This window comes from Cenococcum geophilum (genome assembly GCF_001692895.1).
Source record: "Cenococcum geophilum 1.58 unplaced genomic scaffold K441scaffold_8, whole genome shotgun sequence".
Taxonomy (NCBI): domain Eukaryota; kingdom Fungi; phylum Ascomycota; class Dothideomycetes; order Gloniales; family Gloniaceae; genus Cenococcum; species Cenococcum geophilum.
In genome coordinates this window covers 1,171,598-1,193,883 of record NW_027137566.1, presented here as the reverse complement: position 1 = coordinate 1,193,883, position 22,286 = coordinate 1,171,598, and the positions used below count along the sequence as shown (strand labels likewise).

Below are 22,286 nucleotides of genomic sequence, written 5' to 3'. Positions count from 1 at the left end.
CGGAGCCAAGTAAGCGAGCGAGTGGAAGTGCAGAGACGAAAAAAAAAATTATTTAATTGGGGTGGAAAACATGGGGCAAAGGAGGATGTGCCGGGCGCAAAAACCACACGCTACAACGACAAGGCCCTTTGCCCTGCTGTGCGCACGGGTTTCCGACAGGGTGGTTGCCAGCTTGTGCAGGAGCAGCGTTGTGCATAGGCGCTTGCAGGTTGGGCCCGACGCGAGATTTTAATCTTGCATGCGAGCGAGCTGGGGGAGGCAGCAGTCCGCACACGCCACAACGCACAAAAGCGCACACGCGCCTCCTTGCCCCAATCACCCTTGGCGAGGCGCAACAGCAGCCGTGGGGGTTAACCCGTTCGGCGATTGCGTGATTGCTCGGGGTGGGGGTGTAAGTGAATGAGAGTGAGGCAAGCCGCCAAGCATTGTCCAGCACACCTCAATGAAATCTTTTTACACCATGCGGAGAGAGCGAGTGTGGGAATGTGGGAATGCGGGAATGGAGAGATGGAGAGGGGTCATGCGCGACCATCTTGATCAGCATTTTCGTGATGCGTGCGTTTTTTTCCACCGTGAGCAGAGGAAATTGTTTGCCAGAAATTTCACTCACCTCCAGATTCTAGCGCGCATGTCGCCGCTGCCCGTGGCGAAGACACCTCCAGTCGGGCTGGGGGCAACGGAAATAACTGTAACACCACGTAGACACACCGTTAGTTTCTTCCATGACTTCCATCTATGACGATTGACCACTTATCGAAAAACCCCACTGAGGCCATTGTTGGAGACCATTGTTGGAGACCATTGTTGGAGACCATTGTTGGAGGCCACGTTTGGTCGCGTGGGGTACGCAAGCGTAGGAAGGAAAATCATTGCTACACTCACCAGAGTTTTTATGTCCTTGAAGCATGAGCTGCGCGACTCCGGTGACGGGATCCCAGAATTGCACGCCGCGATCCTTTGAGCCACTCAATACCCATTCGCCATGTGGCGTCAGGGCAACGCTCAAGACAAAGTCCTGCAAGATGCCCCGTCATCAGTATCCGTGGCTTGGTGCAATATATTGCCTCGATATCACGATCGGCAGATGAGGAGATTGGAGCTGGTGCGTTGGCTGCTCACCTTGTGGCCCTCAAACGTTCTAATACACTTGCCGCCACGGGGTCCCGAGCCCGGCATCATGCGCGGCGGTGTTGTCAATTCCCACATCTTGATCGTCTTGTCCAGACTGCCGCTGACTAGTCTGTCTCCTGAAGGTGCGAAAGCAACTGAGTAGACACTGTCCTTGTGTCCCACCTCGCCTTCGAGGCGTTCGACGAGATGGCCGCTAGTAGCATCCCATACGCGGACGCTCTTGTCGAGTGAGCCTGCTGCGACAAAACGATTGTCAGGAGAGATCGCAACCGTTGTGACGCCATCTTCGATGGAAAGTTGAAGAACCTGCGAGTTAGTCTCAATATCCCACAGACGGACAGTGCGGTCACCGCTGCCTGACGCAATTATCCGACCATTACGGGCGAAATCCAACGAGTAAATGTCCTGGTCGTGGCCGGTAAACTGGTGTTTGATCGTACGGCTCGCAATCTCCCAGACCTAAAGAGAATTCAGTTATTGCGATCAACGTCTTAATATCGCGATACCCGAAGCAACCACCATCGTCGAGGTAAGTGGTGGAACGTACCCTGATAACTTTATCCTCCGCACCAGTGGCAAGGTAAGTGCCGTCAGGACTGAAGCACACGCTTCGAATATACAGATCGCCATCTTCAGGAAGCGAGCCGTCTTGGAGATGAGCCACGAGATTGCCCGACGCAACCTCGAAAATCTGAGCAGACCGGTTGCATCCCGTTGCAACAAATCTTCCATCAATGCTGAACCGTACACAACACACAACGCTCTGATGGGGAAGATTGTGGATTAGGTCAACATCCAAAACTCGCCTAGTGCGGGGATTGAAGACGGCAAACCAGTCCGTCCCCTCCTTCTTGAAGTGGTCTGGCAGCTGATCGATGTCCAGGTCAGCAAGAGTGTTATTGGCAACCAGGGCTGACTGCTGAGCCGCTGCAGAGAGCTGGTTCTGATGCTGGCTAGGTGGAGGCGTGGGACGCGGCACTTGTGGAGATCCCGGATACGGGGCTGCTGAGTTCTGCTGCGGAGTTGCAGGTCCTGGAGGACCACGAGGCCGGGGTTTTCCACCAGGAGAAGCCGTAGGTTGTGGTGCTTGTACACCATAGCCGCCTGACAAGAACGTTCGTCAGTATAAATCCTTCGAGTCTCTACGCACCTAGAGCATGACTGATAGCTGATCGAAGTTTTCACTTCAACCTAGCGGTTCTCATTTCAGCCGAAATCAGGGGCTGCTTCACGCTTACCGTTGACAGCGGCTGGACCCGGCTGATACCCGGCGAATGGGGCATGCTGAGGTGGCCCAGGTGCCGGATTCAATCCAGGCGGGCCTTGCGGCATGTGCGGCGGGAGCCCTTGGGGCTGCTGTTGGTCCTGCGGAGGAGGAGCAAGACCAGGGCCGCCTTGGGCAGCACCACCAGCCATAATGCCACCGAACAGATTGCTAGGGCCATGGCCAATAGCTGGTGGAGGAGGTTGCGAAGGTCCCCCATGATGCTGTGAGGACTGACTAGGTCCACCACGAGCATCTAGTTCACGTTGCAGACGCGCAATGTCATCTTCATATCTGCCGTACTTTGTTAGCCATATCCTATGCATAACTAGTTAACAGGGGTCGGGCATTTGACCCCTCCCGCGAGGTTAAAGAGCATCAAGCGGGCTTAACCCGAGCAGAATTAGACATCCGTAAAAGCGGCAGTGTGACTGTTGATAATGCACAAAGAGATAATCCTACTTGGCCTTGATCTGAAGCTGTTGTTGCTCCAGTTGGAAAACCTTTTGCCGTACCATTTCCATTTCGTTAATCTGTTGGGTGACTAGGGAAGAGAAGCTCCTGTTAGTGACTTTACTTCCCGCCATGACGCCGAATATGGGTTAAAGGGGCGCTGCTTGTTCAAGGAGCAAAGTATATATTCCAGGTGAGGTCTTTCCAGCAGCCTCGGAAGAAATTTTAACTTTTCAAGGGCAGGCAAGAGCTTTAAGCATTGGGGCCGGATAGAGTATGCACGCAGCAGTCTGAGCTCAAAGAAAGGACGGAGATGCATAGCACGCGCCAATATATGCAGAGGAAGGCTACATCCATCAGAACAGCAGAAACAAACTCACTTTGGTTTTCATAGTCAACACTGCGGCGGGCTTCCTGATCAAATTCAGCCCTGATCTGGTCCAACAACTCATTCAATCGGGTGTTGGGGCCGCCCTGAGGCACCATGCCACGATGTGCGTTATACATGTTTCCAAACGTGTTGGTGCAGGTTAGGCGAAGTTTCGTGAAGCTCGCGGTTGGCGACCGGCGGGCAGGCGAGATAGATGCAGCAGCAAACAATCAGATAGACGTTGGAGATGGCGGGGGATGCGGTGGGTTGGATGCGACGACGCGGTTCCAGGCAGAGTGGCCTGAAGCTAGAGGTCGCGAGCGCGATGGGCGAGCTTGAGTCGCGCACAGGGCTGAACAGTGTCACGGAACAGTGATGACAGTGGAGGTAGCTCAGCGCGAGGAGGGCGACAGCGCAGAGATCAGCGCAACGCCTTGGAGGTGGTGGGTCCGGGCTCGATGGTTGCGATGGGACGGTGAGTGTTGAGCGCAGAGAAGGAGGAAGGGCTCACTGTGGACGGGGAACCAAAGCGACTTTGGAGGGTGGATCCCTAGCTTGCAGCGGAAAGGCTAGACAGTTCCGGCCTACGCCACACCAAAAATGACACACCCTGCCAAAATGCTATATAAAAGTCACACAATCAATTCCAGAGCTTTAACAAATATCTGAAGCTACTTATAGATATATAATCTAGTAATCGTGATACTTTTTTAGTGTCTGAAATCTACAGTTCCTCGTCAAAAATCTGTCTTTTGCCGACTTCCCACTAAAACTCACCATATGTAAGAGCATATTACTAGATCCCGCGATTAAGTTCGCGAGTACCCCATGCCTTTTTGGCCGTATGGCGACGTGGTGCGGGACACGTTACACCATATTTAGTATGTATTTTCTACCACTAGATATTAAAAATATTTTTTAAAAATCTAATATCTTATAGAGATTTGCTTTTGCTAAAACTCTCTCTATTTAAATTTTTTATTTGAAAAATATAGAAAACCATCAGAAGGTTATAAAGTTAAAAATGAAGAAAAAGGTATAATTTTCTGTAAGGGATCTTTTATCCCTTACCAGTCTGCATGTCTTCACGTCCGCTCGAAATACAGCCGGAACTACCCCAGCCGTTTCAATCTATGAACGCCCCCTCCCCTGGCAACTTTTCCCTAGCGAAGAACTATTGGATCTAAATTTCTCGCGAACCATGCACACGATGCGGCTTCGGCTTCGGCCAACGCGCGATATTTTTACCCTGGGGTTGAAAAGCATTCTACCAAGTCCAAACGCTAACCGCTGACCAGTCCCTCACACAGCTATTTAGAGTATGATTGTCTTCTGCACCCGAGTTTACGGTCGGTGGTGGTGGTGAGTCTCGTGGAAGACATCGTGAATTTGCAATCTGGTGTTCCACCAGCGCGGCACAGCTCGCTATCGTGGCCTTCAGTCCTCTCCAATCCACCGTCCGCAATCCCATCATCGACTTTGTCAGAGCACTCACTCATTACCACTCACAATGAAGCATCGCGGTATCCCAAGCATGGCGTGCATTGACGGGGCGTTGTCGTTTCATTGGCCATTCGGACCCCTTACCTTTTCGCATACGCAGGCGCATAAGCACAGAATGCTTTTCGGAGTATTGAAAATCGGCCATCGGTTGCTCGAGGGCGGAATATGGGCAATTTGAGCAATTTGAGCAATTTGAGCTCCTGGGCATCTTGTCGAGGGCGATCGTTCAGATGCTGCGCTGTGCTTTTTCGCAGCTTCCCCCGGCCAAGCCATCCACGTTGTGCGGACGCTAGTGGAGTTAGGTTGGGTGTGACGATCAACGATGTCGCGACCTCGTCGGTGGTTCCCACTCTCTTCACCGCTTTGCCCTGCGAACTGTAACCCACGCACTGAATTCCATAAAGGGACTCCGCTTCTAACACGTGAGGCTTGCAGTTCGTCCGCTGGCCATTGCCCGCGTCGTACAGGCATCCAGTCACTCCGCCGCAGGCACTCCTTGACCAATCTTTATCACCACCGCTCAATTTTTACATTCTTCCCTCAGGGTGCCGTCCCGCTGTGCGATCATGCGCCGCTTAACCTTGTCGTAAAGTAACTGTCATACGAGGGCGGGATATCACCTTGGACTACCTCCGCTGGCCATTGAGCCCGCCTATAAAGCCCCTGTCGAAGCTCGACTCCGTTTTCGTCTCGGTTATCCCACACTGACATCTTCAAATCCTTAGAAACCCTCTTGCCAGCTTACAATCTCAGCTTAGCACATCAAGGTTATCAATAATACCCCCTTAGATACAATGTCTGCACCACTACTCAATCCGAATAACATTGTGCCTCTCAGGCATCCGGGCCTAGCAGGGCCTGCAGAGAGGCCTAACATGCGGAGGCAGAAAACGCGATATGCCTTTCAGGCCAGGTCCTCCATGAAGCAGCTCGCAAAAGAAAATGAAGACGATTTCGGCGTTTCTTTTCAGGTATCAACCTAGAATTTCCTGTCACCTACTACCGGTCAGATTACTAATCATCCCAACATCTCAGACCCTCTATATTGGTATTGCAGCCACTGAAGGTGCTAGCGGTACCGTCGACGTAGGATTCGCCTCCCATGNTGGCACATACAGTATCGACTTTGCAGTCCAGACACTCGGCGGCAACGGAGCAAGCGCCCCAGCAAGTGGCATAGGCACTCCAGGTCTTTCCGGTGCACAAACTCCTACTGGCATCGCGTCAGGCACGCACACACCACTCCCACTAGAAGAGCGACCTGCAGTTCTTGCCGATTATTTCGTTGACAAAATTCGGAATTACCAGCAGGAACATCGGTACAAGTTTGTGGGTGCTGGATTGACGAGGAAGGTAGTCCAGATGAGCCCCCAGCTCCCGGCTCGCCTGTGGTGGGAGTTGGATATAGTTCCTTTGGTTTTCGATAAACCACTGGAAGATCCTCTAGCTCAGGTTAGCCGCCATGGAATCATGTTTGCGGACGAAGAGGCAGATTCCATGGCCAGAAAATGTTTGATGTTCGCTGTTGTCTTTCCCAAAGCTTAACCGTATCCAAAAGCTAATAATTTCAGGTTCTTTGGACCAAGCCAGCAACCCCGCGTACAAGTCGGATTTCGCAATCAGGTGGAGGTTGACTCTTCAGGTCATGGACAGATTACATGTCTAGACCAATATCCAGAGACTGTCAGTGTGCAGACTTGGGAAGCAACCATGAAATACGTTAAATCGTTAAGGAAAAACAATACCAAAATTGCGTTCTTCAACAGCACGCCACAAGGCGGTGGTGTAGCCCTCATGCGACACGCACTAATCAGATTCTTACGTCTCGTGGGAGTCGATGCGAATTGGTAGGTAGCATCCCAATTGCCTTGACATCTATCGTCTATAGCTGACACATTTCAGGTATGTGCCTAAGCCCAAACCAGAGGTTTTCAGAATCACGAAGAACAACCACAACATTCTTCAAGGCGTTGCAGACCCGAAACTACGATTGACCGAGAAGCAATGCCGTGTCCTTGACGAGTGGTGCCTTCAGAACGCTGAACGTTTCTGGATCTCCGAAGGTGGAGCTTTGGCGCCTCGCTCAAAGGGTGGCGCGGATGTGATCATTGTTGACGACCCTCAGATGCCGAGTTTAGTCCAGATTGCTAAGAAACTTGACCCGGAACGCCCAGTCATTTTCCGTAGTCACATCCAAGTGCGAGCCGATTTGGCCGATCAACCTGGTACTCCAACCTCAGAAGTTTGGCAGTGGGTTTGGAACAACGTCAAGGATGCCGATGTGTTCGTCAGTCACCCGGTCAAGGAGTTCGTGCCTAATACAGTCGATTTCAACAAGGTTGGCTACATGCCCGCCACGACTGACTGGCTGGACGGCCTAAGCAAAGAGATGAGTGACTGGGATACTCAGTACTACATCCATGAATTCAATTCCGAATGCTTCAAGCAGCGGATGAATAGACTAGATTTCCCCAACCGCGAGTATATCGCCCAGATTGCTCGCTTCGACCCTGCCAAAGGCATCCCCGATGTTCTCGCCTCATACGCTGAGCTCCGTCGGAAATACATGAAGGATCTGCCTCTCAAGGATATCCCGCAGCTCGTTGTTGCTGGTCACGGCGCCATTGATGACCCAGATGCAACCTCCATCTATGATCAAACTCTGGACCTCCTTGAAACGAAGTACCCAGACATCAAATCTGACGTCGTGGTCATGCGGCTTGGACCCACTGACCAGCTGCTCAATGCTTTGATGTCAAACGCAAAGGTTGCTTTGCAGCTCTCTACCCGTGAGGGTTTCGAAGTCAAAGTCTCGGAAGCGCTTCACAAGGGTGTTCCAATTATTGCCACCAGGGCCGGTGGTATTCCATTGCAAGTTCAGCACGAGAAGAGTGGGTTCCTCGTTGAACCGTGTGACAGCAGTGCGGTTGCGAAACATCTTAACTACCTCTTCACTAACCAAAGCGCCTACGATGACATGAGCGAGTACGCTGCCATGCATGTTAGCGACGAAGTTGGCACCGTCGGTAATGCTCTCTGTTGGCTGTATCTCTCGGACGTCCTCGCCAAGGGCGAGAAGATCGAGCCAAAGAGTGCCTGGATAAACGACATGGCACGGAAGACAGCCGGTCTGCCGTACGTCGAAACTGAGACCCAGTTGCCACGAAACAAGAATTTGAAACTCTCTTCGCACTAGGACAAATAGAAAATTTAGACGGCTCTGGGGGCTGGCATTCTGCTCTTCTTAGAATATTAGAAAGAAGACAAATTTTCACTGGCTTTCTCATTTGATTTTTAATGGGTCAGGGCGCTGTATGAGGTACTGAGGGCTTTTCTGATACTATCTATAAACGATACTATAAAGAAACTTCATGCTTATGAAATACAATACTATATACGCATTCAACTGCTATAGTTATGAAACCCACCAATTTCCCCTCGACACGCGTGAATTCCAGGGTCCCTGGTTAGCAACGCTGACCGAATTTCGAGTCATGTAATCGCTCTACAAGGTTCAGCTGGTGGATTCCCAGGCACCCTTGAGACTTGCTCGCGGATGCTTCCACGGTGGTGGCTTCGCCAAGCTAATCTACTCTCCGCACTCCAGCAGCCCGGCCCCTCACAAACCTAAATCCAGCGTCGACATTAGACGTCCGACTCTGCATTCCCCGACGAGCTCCGCGCGGGGCTTACAACAGTCCCTTCGGGTAGAGGGTCGTTCGTCTGTCTGCGGGTGAGCATGTGCAGATCGAGGTAGCAGTGACATGGGAAGAATCTGTACATTGCGTCCGCGAGTCGGCATGACGAGCAGCCGGGATGGATCTTCCGTGACGTGGTACCGAACCGCACCGGCGACGAACAAGCAGATGAGGCAGAACGGCGGCAGAACGGGGAAAGAGGGAAAGACGGTGCTTGCGGCTAAGGTGTTTAATCGGCCGCATAGATTTTCTGGCTTACAATTCTGATGGGCTTCTTCTCCCAAATGCGAGTCAGGCGTTGCATGATCAGACAGCAGTAGCTACCACTGAGACTTTGCCGGGGCGCCAAATGGATGCACCTTTGCTTTTAGCCGTTCTCTGTCAAACGTTACTTTTAACCATACACATCGATCTTGCCTTACCACGACTTTCCCTTAACAGAGCGCGAGTGCGTGAATCTGAAATAAACGGCCGGCCGAAGCCGCCGCTCGACTTTAAACTAACATATGTGGAGCAGATAGTTGGAAGCCAGTTTCTGACAGTGGCAGGCGCCGCATAGGATTGCATACATGCTGCATGTCACTATGGGCAAAGATATGTAAAATGGGCGAAGGGTGTGGGGCGGTGGGTAGGGAAGCGCGCAGATTAGGAGAGGACTGAACAACACAAGCTGAGTAGAGCGCAGTGATGTGCATGACTCAGCTTAGAGGTTTAGTTTCGTGATGCCAATCGTTGCGTTAGATGTGGTTGGAGCAACGTTAGCGCAGATACAGGTTTCCAAACCAGATGCGAACCTTTCCTGTTTATCGACCAGCAAGCTACCCGGCGCTTTCAACCCCCCTCCTGCGGAGGGGGGTCGCCACCTCAAACGCACCACATGCTCAAGCGCACCAACACTTTACATTACTTGTAATTCTATTATTATTAACCATAACTATGCTTCCCCACTATATAAAGAAAGAGGCTAATGTCTAGGATATAATGCGCATATACTGAGTCGGTTTTTGCATATTTATACAAGTTATAGTATTTAATTGTGACGCGAAGCCATCGCACACTTAAAGTTAATTAAATGGCTAATAGTTAAAGATAGAGCGACCAGGTGCTGGTAATAAGGTAGGCTAATAAGGCCTTAGGAATTAAGACATCAAAGTTTAGGAAAAATAGTTGATAATTCAATAATATACTATTTGGTGCGCTTGAGCATGTGGTGCGTTTGAGGTGGCGGCCCCCGGGGGTTGAAAGCGCCGGGTATCCCTTAACCCGCCAGTTGCGTCCATCCGTTATCGATAAGGATTTGGCCAATCAGATCAATAGGATCAAATCGCCGCTTAGGAATATAAAGTTGGTGATATCTATTAAATATTATATAAAATAATCTATATTGCCTAAGGTAGCCAATGCTCGTCCTTTCTGTAGAATAGAATCCGACATATTTTATGTCGGGTGACGAAGTCACCTCGCCTATATGCATTGTATTGTTCATCTTGCCAGTCACTCGTGGGTTTGTGCGGAGCCTGTTACCTCACATTTTATGCGTCCTTAGCGCTCGCAAAGGCCTCTAAAAAGGTATCCCTTCGGCTGGTGGATTTAGTCCCACGGTTATCGATAAGAGCCAGCCAATAGAATCAATAGAATCAGGGCTCCGTGACCATAATAAGGCTCAGGGGGAGCCGTGCACGGAGCTCTACCAAAGCTCTGCAAAAGCTCTCTACGAAGCTCTACTTAAAGCCCTGAGGAGATTATCCACCACCTATATAGAAAATAAGCAATAATAGAGCTTTAGCCACATAACCTGCCAATTTCAACAATTCTTCTACGGAGATGGGCGAACCCTAACAACGAACACAGCTATAGCTTCACAAAACTCAAGAAAAAATATAAAAGTGACAAGACTTCAATTCTAATTAGAAATTCAATTTTTCTCTTACGATTCTGAGAAAATCTGAGAGCGGACGGTACAGTACAGCCAATGGATGTATGGCGTGGTCCTACAGCCATCTCTGCCCCGCTCTGTGAAACCATACATAAACTTTATAATGGAGATCGAGGGCGAGAATTTCTCATCCATGCATGTAGAACCAGGTTCGTATAGCCACGTGCTTTGTCAATTGATTCCAAGTGGTTACGAGCAGCGTGGGTTACTCCTGGTGCTGTGGTGGTGATAATGGCTGGGCGTTTGGTTCAGATGATATAGCTGGCGAGACTTTCGTAGGCCTAGCACTAAGGTAAGGATGGGGGGTGTGGCGCCATGCAGTGCATTAAGGAGGGCCACCTCTTGTTACTCATAATAAATTCGACGGACCACACTTCGTTGTCTATAAAGCTACGACACCTGCCGAGTCAATCCTCTCTGGTTTTCCGCAAAGGCATAACACTTCAAATCTCATCTTTCACAGTTATTTATTTTTCTCAACTCGTCCTTTACGCTGTTTACATTTAAGCGAACCATTATGTCTCTGCCACAGCGCCCTAAGGATGCAGCCACGGACTCTATGGAAAGTCTGCCCCCAGGCGTCAGGCTCCCTGAGCCGCCACCACCAGATTTTGATCCCATGAAGGTGACTGATGACCTCCTCGTCAAGCACGGACTTCCTCCGCGTCCCGATCCAACATCCGAACCGGAGTCTTATGCCTGGTGGATGAAGGTTTGCTCACGGGCTCGCGTGTATATTCGTCCGGGCTTTGAATCTCTCAGCCAGCCGACACCTCCATCAGCGGAAGAAATTCGGAAACGATGGTCTGGCGCCGTCATCGCAGCCGACAAGGGATACCATTTCACACAAGTCTACGGATCGTGGACTATCTCACGTCCCTTCCCAGACAACCGTGCTTGGAAAACTATGTATTGGAATTCGGGCAGATTCAATGCTGCTTCATGGGTGGGCATTGATGGCCATAAGACGCCTGATCTCGTCGAGAGCCACGACGTCCTTCAAGCTGGAACGGCACATACTTGCGTCACCTCTACTCATCAGGACACCGAATATACTACTTATCCTTGGTGGGAGTGGTATCCTGACCACCCCTGGGCGCTCACTGGATTCCAAGTTAAGCCAGGAGACCTCATCCATGTCAACATAAGGGCGACAAGTTCTACAGAAGCAATTGTATACTTCTACAACGATTCTGCATGTACCTACACCAGTTTCAGTGTAACTGCTCCGCCAAACGTTTCGCTAGTAGGAAACTGTGCAGAATGGATCGTCGAAGCCTCCCGAGAGAGTAGCGCTGACCAGCCAACAACGTCATACCTTGGGGCTACATTTTTCTTTGACTGCTTGGCGATAGAGAAGAAAAACCGGTCCTTGCAATCCAGGGACCTTACAAATGCGACCTTCTTGGAAGCAGTCCAAGATGGAGAGGTGTTGTCAACTGGGAGACAGGATCTCTCGAACAACAAGGTTGTTGGAATCGTGGCTGAGGACAGGACTAATTGGACTAAGGTTTCACACCGAAAGGAAAAATGAGAAGACTTGGGAAACCTATTTATCCGTTTCTTTTTGTCAGTCACAGGTTTTCATTAGCAGAACACCCATTTAGCTCTAAATTGCAAAACATTGGAACCATCTATTAAAGTTCTGCTACTTCACAACTTCGAGTATTACTACCGAAAGCAGCCATCGAAAGAATATGAGGACATATTTCTGCATCTCTCGCTCTCCGTCGCTATCTTCCTCCATTGGACGACTCTCTGGAAATTTGTCGCAACAGGGTCTATCCCTACTCAAACAGCCCTCATCACGACCCCCTAGCCACTCTCCCCATGTCTAGCATTCCAAGCACGTTCTGATTTCTTGAAACCACACTTCTACCATTCCCCTCGGCGCCGCTTACATATCTCTCCTGCTAGAAACGCCATGATTCGTCTTGCTTTTTGAATTTTGAGATGGTGTAACCTGATGGTATTATTGAAATCCCCCCCCCCTTTTTATTCTTGGCTCGTTCATATCTCTCGCCAGGGTTGTCAATGATGAATGAATGAATAANTAGGCCCAATATCGTATTCAATTCATAAGCCAACCAAAATATTGCGATATGAATGAATAATCACGATATCNTAGATATAGGCGGTATCACCGGTCTTGGCATGGTGGGGGTACTGAATCGATGGGGCCGATGTCTCCTTAGAGGCCTCTACCCCCCCNCTACCCCCCCTTCTAGCAGCTCTCTCCTCCTAGCCTTATACAACTCATCCTTTTTCCTACAACTTTAAGTACTCCGACGGCTTAATATTTACTAGCCCAAGTCTCTATATATATTCATAATTTTATGAATATTCAATCATTATCACTCCTTATGAATGAATATATCGTTATGAAGCAATGAATAAAAATATCATTGACAACCCTGTCTCTCGCCAACCTCTCGGTCTTGTCCCACTTGAACTTGCTCCATCCCCTTTTCTTCTCCTCACTTCCCTTCTCCTTCTTCTCCTTCTCTCAACGCTTCCCGAGAATCCTTTGTTTCTATGATAGCTGATTATCTGAGCAAGAGATCTCTTACTAGCTTATTGTACTTCTTTAGAGCAGCAAATTATGGACTCGGCTGGCACTCCTGCATGTATGGTTCTTCAATAGAGGCCAAGCAATGTTGGCCCCGCTATAGGTTCAAACCTAACAATCTTACGTCACCGACCTATGGCGCTGTGACCACCCCCGCGATGGAGAACGCTGACACCCGTTGTCTTATCTCTAGCGAGCTGGAGATCGCTCGTATTGGGATTATCTGAGGAGCCAACTACCCAGCCCTATGGAGAGTACATATACCCTATAAATACTAGGCTAAGAAAGGGCGCAGTGAGCTTGTTAGATTAATTATCCCTCCAGTTCACCAGCCCGTTATCGCTACTTTTAGGGGGTTAGAATTTATATCTTGAGTTCTTAGATAGCTTAAGTATCATGGGCCACAGCGTCACGTATATCGCTGAATCACAATTAGAATTAATTAGGCACTAGTATCTCGTGCAGCTTACTTGATTAGCTGACCCGTTATCGATAATAGATGCATACAAAGCAGCGGATTAAGGGATATATATTATGGTCCTATATTTATAATATTAAAGGGGGAAATATAAAGTTAAAAAAGGTAAGCAATTCTCTAAAATTCCTAAGTTAAAAGGTCTTCAGACGTGTTTTAGATAAACTTTAATCAAATACGGCTAACTGCCTATATTTAATATTTTATATTATAAGGCATATTACTAGGCGTACGGTAGGGAGCGGACAGGCCGAGCAAGAGTTATAGGAGAGTCAATGTAAGAGGACGATGGTATGGCGGGGGGTGGGGCGGTAACCTCGTATAGAACGAACCGATAAAGAGAGGAAGAGGGCTGCAAGCCCGAGGAGCTTATAAGGAGGTACGAAGGCCTAGCCGAAGGCTAGCCCCTAAGAGCTCTCGGGCAATCCGATAAAGATTCGCTATTATTGTTGATTGGGTATTTTGTATTTACCTAACCTCTCTGATTAGCCTAATTGTAAGCTTTGCAGTGTGGGGAATTGAACGAGCGACTTGATTGTAAATGTAGCTCTAAAGCCTCTATATATACACGAGGTAGGTAGCAAGAGGATAATGACGATAATCTATAATTGCCTCGGTAGACAGCGCTTACAGTCGGCAATAGGTAATGGAAATAGATAGTGAGACATAGGTAGTAAGACATAATGTTAAGAAACGGGTGGTAAGTCACAAGGTAATACAAGCCTCGGTAGTCGGTTATACACCCCCCCAGATTTGACGGTGTAGTTAAAGCTGTAGAAAATAAGAATGAAGGTAGAGACTATACTAAAATAGGAAATTTGGATATGGTTTAGGGGTGGCAAAAGGACAGGGTAATGGTGTTTGAAAGCTGCTTAATTACGTTAACGTGCCTATAAAAGCTGTTTAATTGCATTGACGTACTTATGGAAGCTGCTTAATTGTATCGACGTGCTAACGGAATTTAAATAGAATTTAACTAGTGCTGAATATGGCAGCATTGCAGTTCGGTGTTGTAGAAGCTGGGGTTGTTTTAGAATTAAAATTAATTGTAGATTCTGTGTTCTCTGCTTCCAGTTCTTCTTTTGTGTCTCCCCGGATTTGATTAACTATATGTTTAACCTAAGGTATAGATCAGTGCTGTAATTGGTCTGGTTGGTTACAAATTTGAGCTCTGTAACCAACCAATAGCCTACTTAGAGCTCCGAACCGGTTCGGGAACCGGTTTAACCGGTTCAACCAGATGATATTTAATATACTGTAAGGCTTGGCATGGTGTTGGGTTACAATTAATCGTCGACAACGATATATTTAACAATGTCTTCCTCGTTACCCTTATCTTCCNCCTGGCTCTTATCGTCCTCATCGCCCTTATCGCCCNTATCGCCCTTATAGCGCTTTTTTCGTTAACTACTAGAGCCCTAGCCGGCGCGCTTTTAAGAGGCGGTGGGAGCCTTGCNCGTAGAACGACTACTACTTNCAAGGCTGCCTCTTCCTCTATGCAACGATCGACTGGTTGAAATAATAAAGCCCTCCATCGAATTGGCGGTGGGTAGAAATAAGGGTAATAAGGATAAGGCAGTAAGGCGACGTAAGGAGGCGACGCGTAGAAACGCGACGCGTAGAAATAGGACGCGTAGAAATGGGCGACGCACAACACCAAGCTCGACCCTTAAATAGTATCCGGAAATAAGGTGGTAGATCTTAACGATTTAGTGGCTTCGGCTCCCTATGTGGCGTGTGCTCTTACCCAAATCATCACCATCAAAAGCCTATCCTAACTCTACTGGTTTAGCTGGTTACCCGGTTAATTAGAGAGCTTCAAAACCAACCAGCTGGAAGCCAATCAAAGCTCCGAACCGGTTGCGATTTTGGAGCTTTTCCAACCAACCAACCAATAGGCGAACCAGACCAGTTACAGCACTGGTATAGATAAGATCATTTTATCTATTTGCCTTTGAATGTCTGGGTTTGGTTTCCATCCTTAAGGGCGCTTTTACCTAATAATGTAGTAGCAGTCGTTGTATTGATGTATGAGGCCGCATATGCATTTCTTATGCAGTTTGGAATTGGAATTGGAATCTGAATTGCTTTGTAGGGTTGTAAATGCGGAGTTATTGGCAGTAGTGGTAGGAGATGCTTGCTGCTGCATGCGGTAATGTTCTTTAAATTCCTTAATTAGATTAATGATGAATGGGGCGGCTTCGTCCTTTCGGTTTTTTTTTTGGATAAGGTCTACTTCTAGTGCTCCTGCAAAGCTAGAAGAGATAGGTTTAATTGCTTGAATAAAATTGTAGTGTGGCCTGAATCCTTGTACGTCTGGTAGCTCTAATTGCTCCGTAAGTTTGTAGATGTTCTGCCAGCTATTTAACCACCTGTTAATGCTGTGTTGTATTGTAGGTTTTCAGAGCCGTGTATTGAATGAGGACGTCGTGCTTTTGACCTGAGGTGGTAGGGGCAAGTGCAGTCTTTAATGCTTGAAGCCGTGCGTGTACCATACCTTGTTGGTTTTGGCGGTGTCTTGGATGATAAAGAACTATTGAATCCAATCAGATGGCTTGTTAAGGATGAGGTTGATTTTTGATTTGGTTGGGGTGGTCGCCATTTTAGGGTTTGAAAGGGTCCAAAGAAGGGTCCAGTTGGTGTCTTGGCGTAACCTTATTTGGACGTTCCGAACTTTTGATTTGATTCGTCAGTTTGTCCGTCGGTCGGTCGTACTGTTGTGGGTCGTACGGTCGGTCGGGTTCGGTTTGATCGATGTTCGATGTTCAATGTTCGATGTTCAATGTTCGATATTCGATGTTTGATGCGTTTAATGTTTGATGTGATCGATGTTCGACTTAATTGATGTTCGATCGTCCGTCCGTTTGGTAAATGAAGAAGTTCGAGACACTTGTAAAGGTGGTAGAAGTAGTGACTTCTTAAATGAGGTAGTAGATTGACTGCTTAGCAAGTGGTGCGATCTGGGCTTATAACTGTAAGCTTTGCAGTGTGGGGAATTGAACGAGCGACTTGATTGTAAATGTAGCTCTAAAGCCTCGATATATACACGAGGTAGGTAGCAAGAGGATGATGACGATGATCTACAATTGCCTCGGTAGACAGCGCTTACAGTCGGCAATAGGTAATGGAAATAGGTAGTGAGATATAGGTAGTGAGACATGATGTCAAGAAACGGGTGGTAAGTCACAAGGTGATACAAGCCTCGGTAGTCGGTTACACTAATTCTTATCGATAAGAGAATGTCCAATTTTGACGGGTTAAGGGATACAGATAATATAACTATAACGTTATTATTCGATATAATAATAATTCATTACTTAACGTCCGATACGGATCCCTGTTGGGCCCACGCGGACTACTCCTTATTTACATGTGGGGAGAAAACTCTATTTAAGAAAATGAGAAAACCCCGTAATCCATCTCCCCGCCTTTTAGGACTCAACAACTTAGCGCCTGTAAGTCGCCTGTGAGTTGCCTGTGGTGCTCTACTACCTTACTTTTTGACCTTCTTAAGAACCACTGCTGCCGTAATAAGTCTATGGACGCGCTAGTATTATATACTTTACTCTACCACTGTAGAGTTATTAGGGGGCGCCTGCTGCTCGCCCCTTTGCCTTCTATTACTATTTCCTTTGTAACCCGGAACTAATTTAGCATACTTTAGCTAATAAGCCACTGGGTAACCGCCTTAAGACCTTTTTATATTGAGAGTAGTGTATTATAGTTCTCTGTGCTAGCTACTAAGAGCATTACCTCTTAGTTGGTGCGTAAGGGGTATAATAATATTATATGTTTTGGTGTCTGTCTTGGCTAGCTATATTCACATCTTAGGCTACCTATTAGGACACCCACCTAGTAGAGCCAATCTTTTAGTCTTATTACTTCTGTTCTTATAAGTGTTGCTATTATATTTTCTGCCTTTATTAGGCCTTTACGAAGCCCTTAAGTATTTACCCCCTATGGCGTTGACTATACTATAGCTTGGGTTTCTCTTGCCTGAGTTAGCCTTTAAACCTTCGACTCCCATACGCCTCTTTAGCGTTGGTCTAACTAGTATTACATTATAGTAGATGGTTTCCCGGCATTCTTCCGTGCTCTACTTTAGCTCCTTTCTCTCTCTTGCTGTTATTTTTGCTGGCCTCTTACGTGTCTCCCTTCCTCCTCTATATAGGCCTGGGCCCTAAAGCAGCACCATTCTTCTTCTGCTTTCTTTACCTACTTCTCTAATATATCTTCCCTACTTTAGGGTTGTTAGTTTATTCTCCTGTGGGGTGCCCTAAAGTCTCTCTATAGTTTATTTAGGCGTGTTTTAATATACTTTATAATATTAGAGTTGCGTTTATTTTACGCCCTTTATATTATAGTGGCTTTAATATATAGTTATAGGGGGGGAATATTGGCTTCCTTCTTAAGAAGTACTGTGGCCGTTCGCTTATACCCGCCTATTATACTCTAGAGGCAGGCTGTTTAGACCTTTTAGAGTAGTTTAAGGAGTAATTTAGGAGGGCCTTTTTTAGTTTCTCTAATGGCCTAAATACTGGATCTATACGTTATGGTTGGCCGGATAACTGCTATATATAGTAGGCGTGACTTCTAGAAGTATAGGCCCCATATAGAATTAACAATCCTAGATAATGTGATATACTATACTTAGCCCTTATAGGCCGCTTACGCCGCATATACGCTCTATTAGAGCTTACTGTCTACCTATACTCCTAATACCCTTAGGCCCTGAACTGGTTGGCCTTTAAAGCCTTAAATGCGAATTATATGCTAAAGATCTGTAAATTGGTTGCGTTTTCTTATAAAATAGATTAGCTGGTATTTCTCTGGTGAGAATTAGACTCTATATTGTCTTGCCTATTCTATATAGGTATTATAGGCTTTCTCTAGTGTTCTATAATTCTCTATGGCTATTGGCCCGTATATAATTAGGTTTGTGTCGTTAATAAAGCCTATCCCCTAGGTCGCCCCTTCCTTAAAGAAGTTAAGTAGGTTGCTTATAAAGAAAAGGAAGAGTATAGGCGAGAGGGGTGATCCTTATAGTATTCCTGTTGTAACTATAATAGGGGGGCTCTGGTATCCGCTAAAGACTAATAATATTTCTTTCTGGCCTATAAAACCTTAAACAAATTATATAATTTATTTTGGGAAGCCCTTTACCCTAAGGATATATAGGAGGCGCTTATAGGGTATGTTATCGTAGGCACTACTAATATTAAGGCTAAGCATTAATACTATAAAGTCCTTTCGCATCGCCTATATAGATTTAATGGTAGTAGCGAGTAGCGTAAGTGCTAATAGTGTTAAGCGGTTCTTTCTTGCCCCTATTTAGCTTTATAGTAGTAAAGCGTGTTCCTCTGCTATATCTACTATATATTCCGCTATTACCCTTTTTAAGATCTTACTAAGGGTGTTTTCTAAGGCAATAGGGCGGTAGCTTCCTAGGATTAAGTAATCTACTTTACCTTCTTTTTATAGGACAACCGTTATTATAGATCTTCTAAGTTACGGGTAGTAGCCTATAGTAAAGTATGCTCTAGCTATATCTATAAGCTAAGGTGCTATAAGTAGCCCACAGGTTTTTAGGGCCTTATTTAGAATCCTGTCTGGTCCTAATACTATATTATTTAAAAGGCAGCTAATAATTCTAGCCATTTCCTCTATTATTATATCGCTGTTAACCCGCAGGTAAGTCACTAGTGTTTTACCTGTAATGTTACTAAGGTCTGCTAGAGCCGGTTAGGGGAAGAACCTTTTTATAAGGATCTTTACCTTCTTATCATTGTTATTTATGGCCTATAATTCTCCTACTCTTTGTAAGGGTAGTAGGTATAGGTCTTCTACTAGGCGCCCTACCTTTTTCTTTACCTATTTTGCTATAGCCTAAAGGCCCTTATTATAGGGGAGGCTCGGGTTAGAAGTATACTTATTTATAAACTATCTCCAGTTATTCCTTGCTTCTTTTTTTAGGGTATTCTTTAGCTGGTTTCTTATATCTTTATATTATCTCTTATTTTTAGGGTTATGGCTACTTATATATTTCCTTTTTGCTTATTATTGGCTAGTAACTAGAACTATATATTATGTGGACCATATATGTTACGCGTAGGGGCCCGGTTTTAAAACCGGGCAGTGCTCTTCTAGCCTATTTTTAATTGCTGCCTAGATCCTTTCTAGTCTTTGGTCAATTTCCTTAGGGGTGGCTAATAAGCCTTGCTTGTTTAGTATTGGGTGGATTTCTTCTAGGTCTTAAAGTTATTGTTTAACTATATTAAGGAAACTGTTTATCTTAAGCTTCCTTATTGCGTATCTTTTTCTATTTAGTTACGCTTTAGTATCTAAGTCTAGCTATATCTAGATAGGGATATAGTCTAGGGTAAGTGCCCATTCTTCTTTAGGGTTGTACCTTTTAAGTCTTTAGTATAGGCCTTCGTCTATAAATATAAGGTTAATTGTACTTCTGGCGGTACCTTATTACTATATAATTGCTCCTAGGGGGGTAGCTAGCTTAAGGCCCTAGATATCTATAGCTCTTAGTAGGCACTCTAACTATTAATTTACAGCAATATAGATACCCCCCTACTGCGGGTAGTAGAGGTTTATATCTCCTAATAGAATAGACTCTATACCTTCGGTTTCTAGTAAGCTTATTACTGATATAATATTCTCTATTTATGGGACCCCTTTAACCCTAGGGTTATATATATTAATAATTTGTACCAGTCCCCTATATATTTAGATTGTTATAACTGCAATATTTAGGTTAACTGTCTGCTATAACCATAAGGATAGGCTAATAGCCTTACTAATTATAAAGCACACGCGTGTAGCTGCTTTTGGTTTATATAGGAGCTGGAATCCTTAGGGGCAGTATATTAATTATATAAAGGTATTGTAATACGGCTCTTGTATAGCAAGGATATAGTATTTCTCTAGGTCTAGACTGTCTAGTAGGGGCCTTGCGAGACGGTGGTTTGTGTTGCCGTAGTTATACTGTATAATGGATAGGTGGCGGACCCCCGGCGAGGGTCCTTCAACTCTCCTTTATTCCTCGCTTCTTCTGTTTCCACTTTCTCTAGGATATTTGGAGCTTCTGTCTCTTGTGTCTACACCCTAGTCACTACTTATTTTGTGTAGAGCTTTCCATTCCCGTGTCTTGTGTTCCTGTTAGCGCTTCTATGTCTAAATCTATTATTATTACCAGTTCTTCCCCTGTTCTTGCTGGTCGGCTATGTGCCCTTTGTGGGTCAGCTGCGAATGTTATATTTGCCGCGTTGAGTCTAATTCTTGATTGTCCTGGTCTTGAGCCTGCTGTCGCTGTCCATAGGGGTCTTCCTACGGGGCGTCCTCTCCCTTGTGTCCCCTGTGACCCTTGTGTCCCTGATCGGTCTGGTGATGTTGCGCGGCGTCGCTTCTGGCCCGTTGAGGCTTGGGTTATTATTCGATATAATAGATAGAGAAGCTAAAGAGCTCCTACCTCGTAGTATGTTTATAATAACTAGATGTTGGTAGGGGGGGGTACGTGGACATCCACAGGAGCTTCCTGAGATCACGTGATTGCTTTCGCCTGTTGTATATATTCTCATCCTTTGAGACTACTCCACCTTATGGAGTCCTCACACCACCATACACCTGCATTCCCGTGTGACACTAGACATTATGAAAAGGTCGAAATATGGCGGTAAAAAAGGTGATTTTTGGTGTATTTTGACGCTCCGTTACCACCAAAACGACACCCATAACTAAGCTCTCAGCCCTCGGTGGAGAATTCGTTGGATAAGGAGCAGTACTCGTATGCTTGCACATGCGCATGGTGCACGTACCACCGGGGTCTGGTTTATGAGATAACCATTATCTGAGGATATGCCTGGGGTCACGAGCTTTCCTTTGGCTCGAAGATCATCCCGGCAACCCAGGCGTTTAATAGACATCTTATGCAGGTCAGGGTTACGGGAGCATACCCGGAAGCCGCATCAGAGCCGCAAAAGAGCTTGTAGAACCGCTGGGCGAGAAGGCGGATATTAATGGCTTAGGCTATAATTCCCGCAAAGCTAGGACGCTGTAGGCCATCCCGGAAACTTTACTGTGCCCCACGGCTCGATGGTGCAGCAAAACATTGAAGTCTCAAGGCAGCTTGGCCTTCTTGCCAGACAGGTGACGTCAGAAACGTTCAGCAGGGATAGGCTTAACCTCTACGTACAAGAAAAGGGCGCCCAGAATTCAGGAGTTAAAGGATGGGGATAGGATGTCAGATGTGGCTCGAATGGCTCGATGGACTCTCAGGAACGGATTTGTTGGTGGCCATTTCGAGGAAAGCTCCCGGAACGAAGCGCCCTTGGCAAAGTGCACCGATTTTGGCGCCCACATCCTTCGCACGCTCTGGTCTTGCAAGGGTCTGAGAGTCCGGATGATTCAAGCTTCAAACGAAACCCAGCCCCGTGCTTTTGTCCATCCTCCCGTTTGCTTCTAGCGGTCCAATCATGCCCTAACAACTGAAGCTTTGGTCTCTCGGCCTTTTCCAGCCGTTGTCGCCAGCACACTACCCTCACCCAATCACAATGCGTTTATTTTTACGCCACCAACTCCCACACTCCCAACTTCTATCCAAATCCCACCCGTCGGCGTTAAAAAGTTGAAAGAGTGTGGCCTTATGGCCCTTACCTAAGGCGAAGCGCCCTGCGCAAGATAGCTAGCCCCTGCTCAGCTTGATGCCACAACTGCACGGCCTGACGCACGGCCTTATTGGAACTTGTTGGATCGGCACTGGCAGCCATCGCCAGACAGGACCAAAGAGCAATATTAAATTCGTGGAGCCCTTAGCATATCGCCCTCGTGCTTCAACCTCCACTTCCTTGCCCTAACCTCTTATTCAATTTTGACATTA

General features: G+C 46.8%; 3 protein-coding genes across 3 annotated transcripts; 2 read left to right on the top strand and 1 right to left on the bottom strand.

Moving 5' to 3' along the window:
• Positions 1 to 419: 419 nt before the first annotated feature.
• On the bottom strand, positions 420 to 3,406 carry K441DRAFT_740859 (WD40 repeat-like protein). Its single transcript, XM_067654367.1, has 7 exons — positions 3,229 to 3,406; positions 2,858 to 2,939; positions 2,370 to 2,689; positions 1,679 to 2,235; positions 1,120 to 1,590; positions 883 to 1,015; positions 420 to 686 (listed from the first exon to the last, which is right to left on the bottom strand). Exons 1-7 carry the CDS (start codon positions 3,353 to 3,355, stop codon positions 607 to 609), a joined length of 1,770 nt encoding a protein of 589 aa, XP_067507499.1. The 5' UTR covers positions 3,356 to 3,406; the 3' UTR covers positions 420 to 606.
• Positions 3,407 to 5,515: 2,109 nt separating this feature from the next.
• Positions 5,516 to 7,917, top strand: K441DRAFT_674663 (glycosyltransferase family 4 protein; the record flags this gene model as incomplete). The annotated part of the gene is made up of 4 exons (XM_067650777.1): positions 5,516 to 5,692; positions 5,757 to 6,238; positions 6,293 to 6,568; positions 6,624 to 7,917. The coding sequence occupies 4 exons, from the start codon at positions 5,516 to 5,518 to the stop codon at positions 7,915 to 7,917; spliced, it is 2,229 nt and encodes a 742-aa protein (XP_067507498.1).
• Positions 7,918 to 11,215: 3,298 nt separating this feature from the next.
• Positions 11,216 to 11,986, top strand: K441DRAFT_654895 (concanavalin A-like lectin/glucanase). The gene has a single exon (XM_067647756.1). It carries the CDS (start codon positions 11,263 to 11,265, stop codon positions 11,887 to 11,889), a length of 627 nt encoding a protein of 208 aa, XP_067507497.1. The 5' UTR covers positions 11,216 to 11,262; the 3' UTR covers positions 11,890 to 11,986.
• Positions 11,987 to 22,286: the final 10,300 nt, after the last annotated feature.

Bases quoted from the DNA above. Each gene is read 5' to 3' on its own strand.
- K441DRAFT_740859 (XM_067654367.1), bottom strand. From the start codon at position 3,355: ATGTATAACGCACATCGTGGCATGGTGCCTCAGGGCGGCCCCAACACC. The intron at 2,940-3,228 runs GTGAGTTTGTTT...TCTCTTCCCTAG, and splicing joins TGTTGACTATGAAAACCAAA to TCACCCAACAGATTAACGAA. The intron at 2,690-2,857 runs GTAGGATTATCT...AAAGTACGGCAG, and splicing joins CAGCTTCAGATCAAGGCCAA to ATATGAAGATGACATTGCGC.
- K441DRAFT_654895 (XM_067647756.1), top strand. From the start codon at position 11,263: ATGTATTGGAATTCGGGCAGATTCAATGCTGCTTCATGGGTGGGCATT.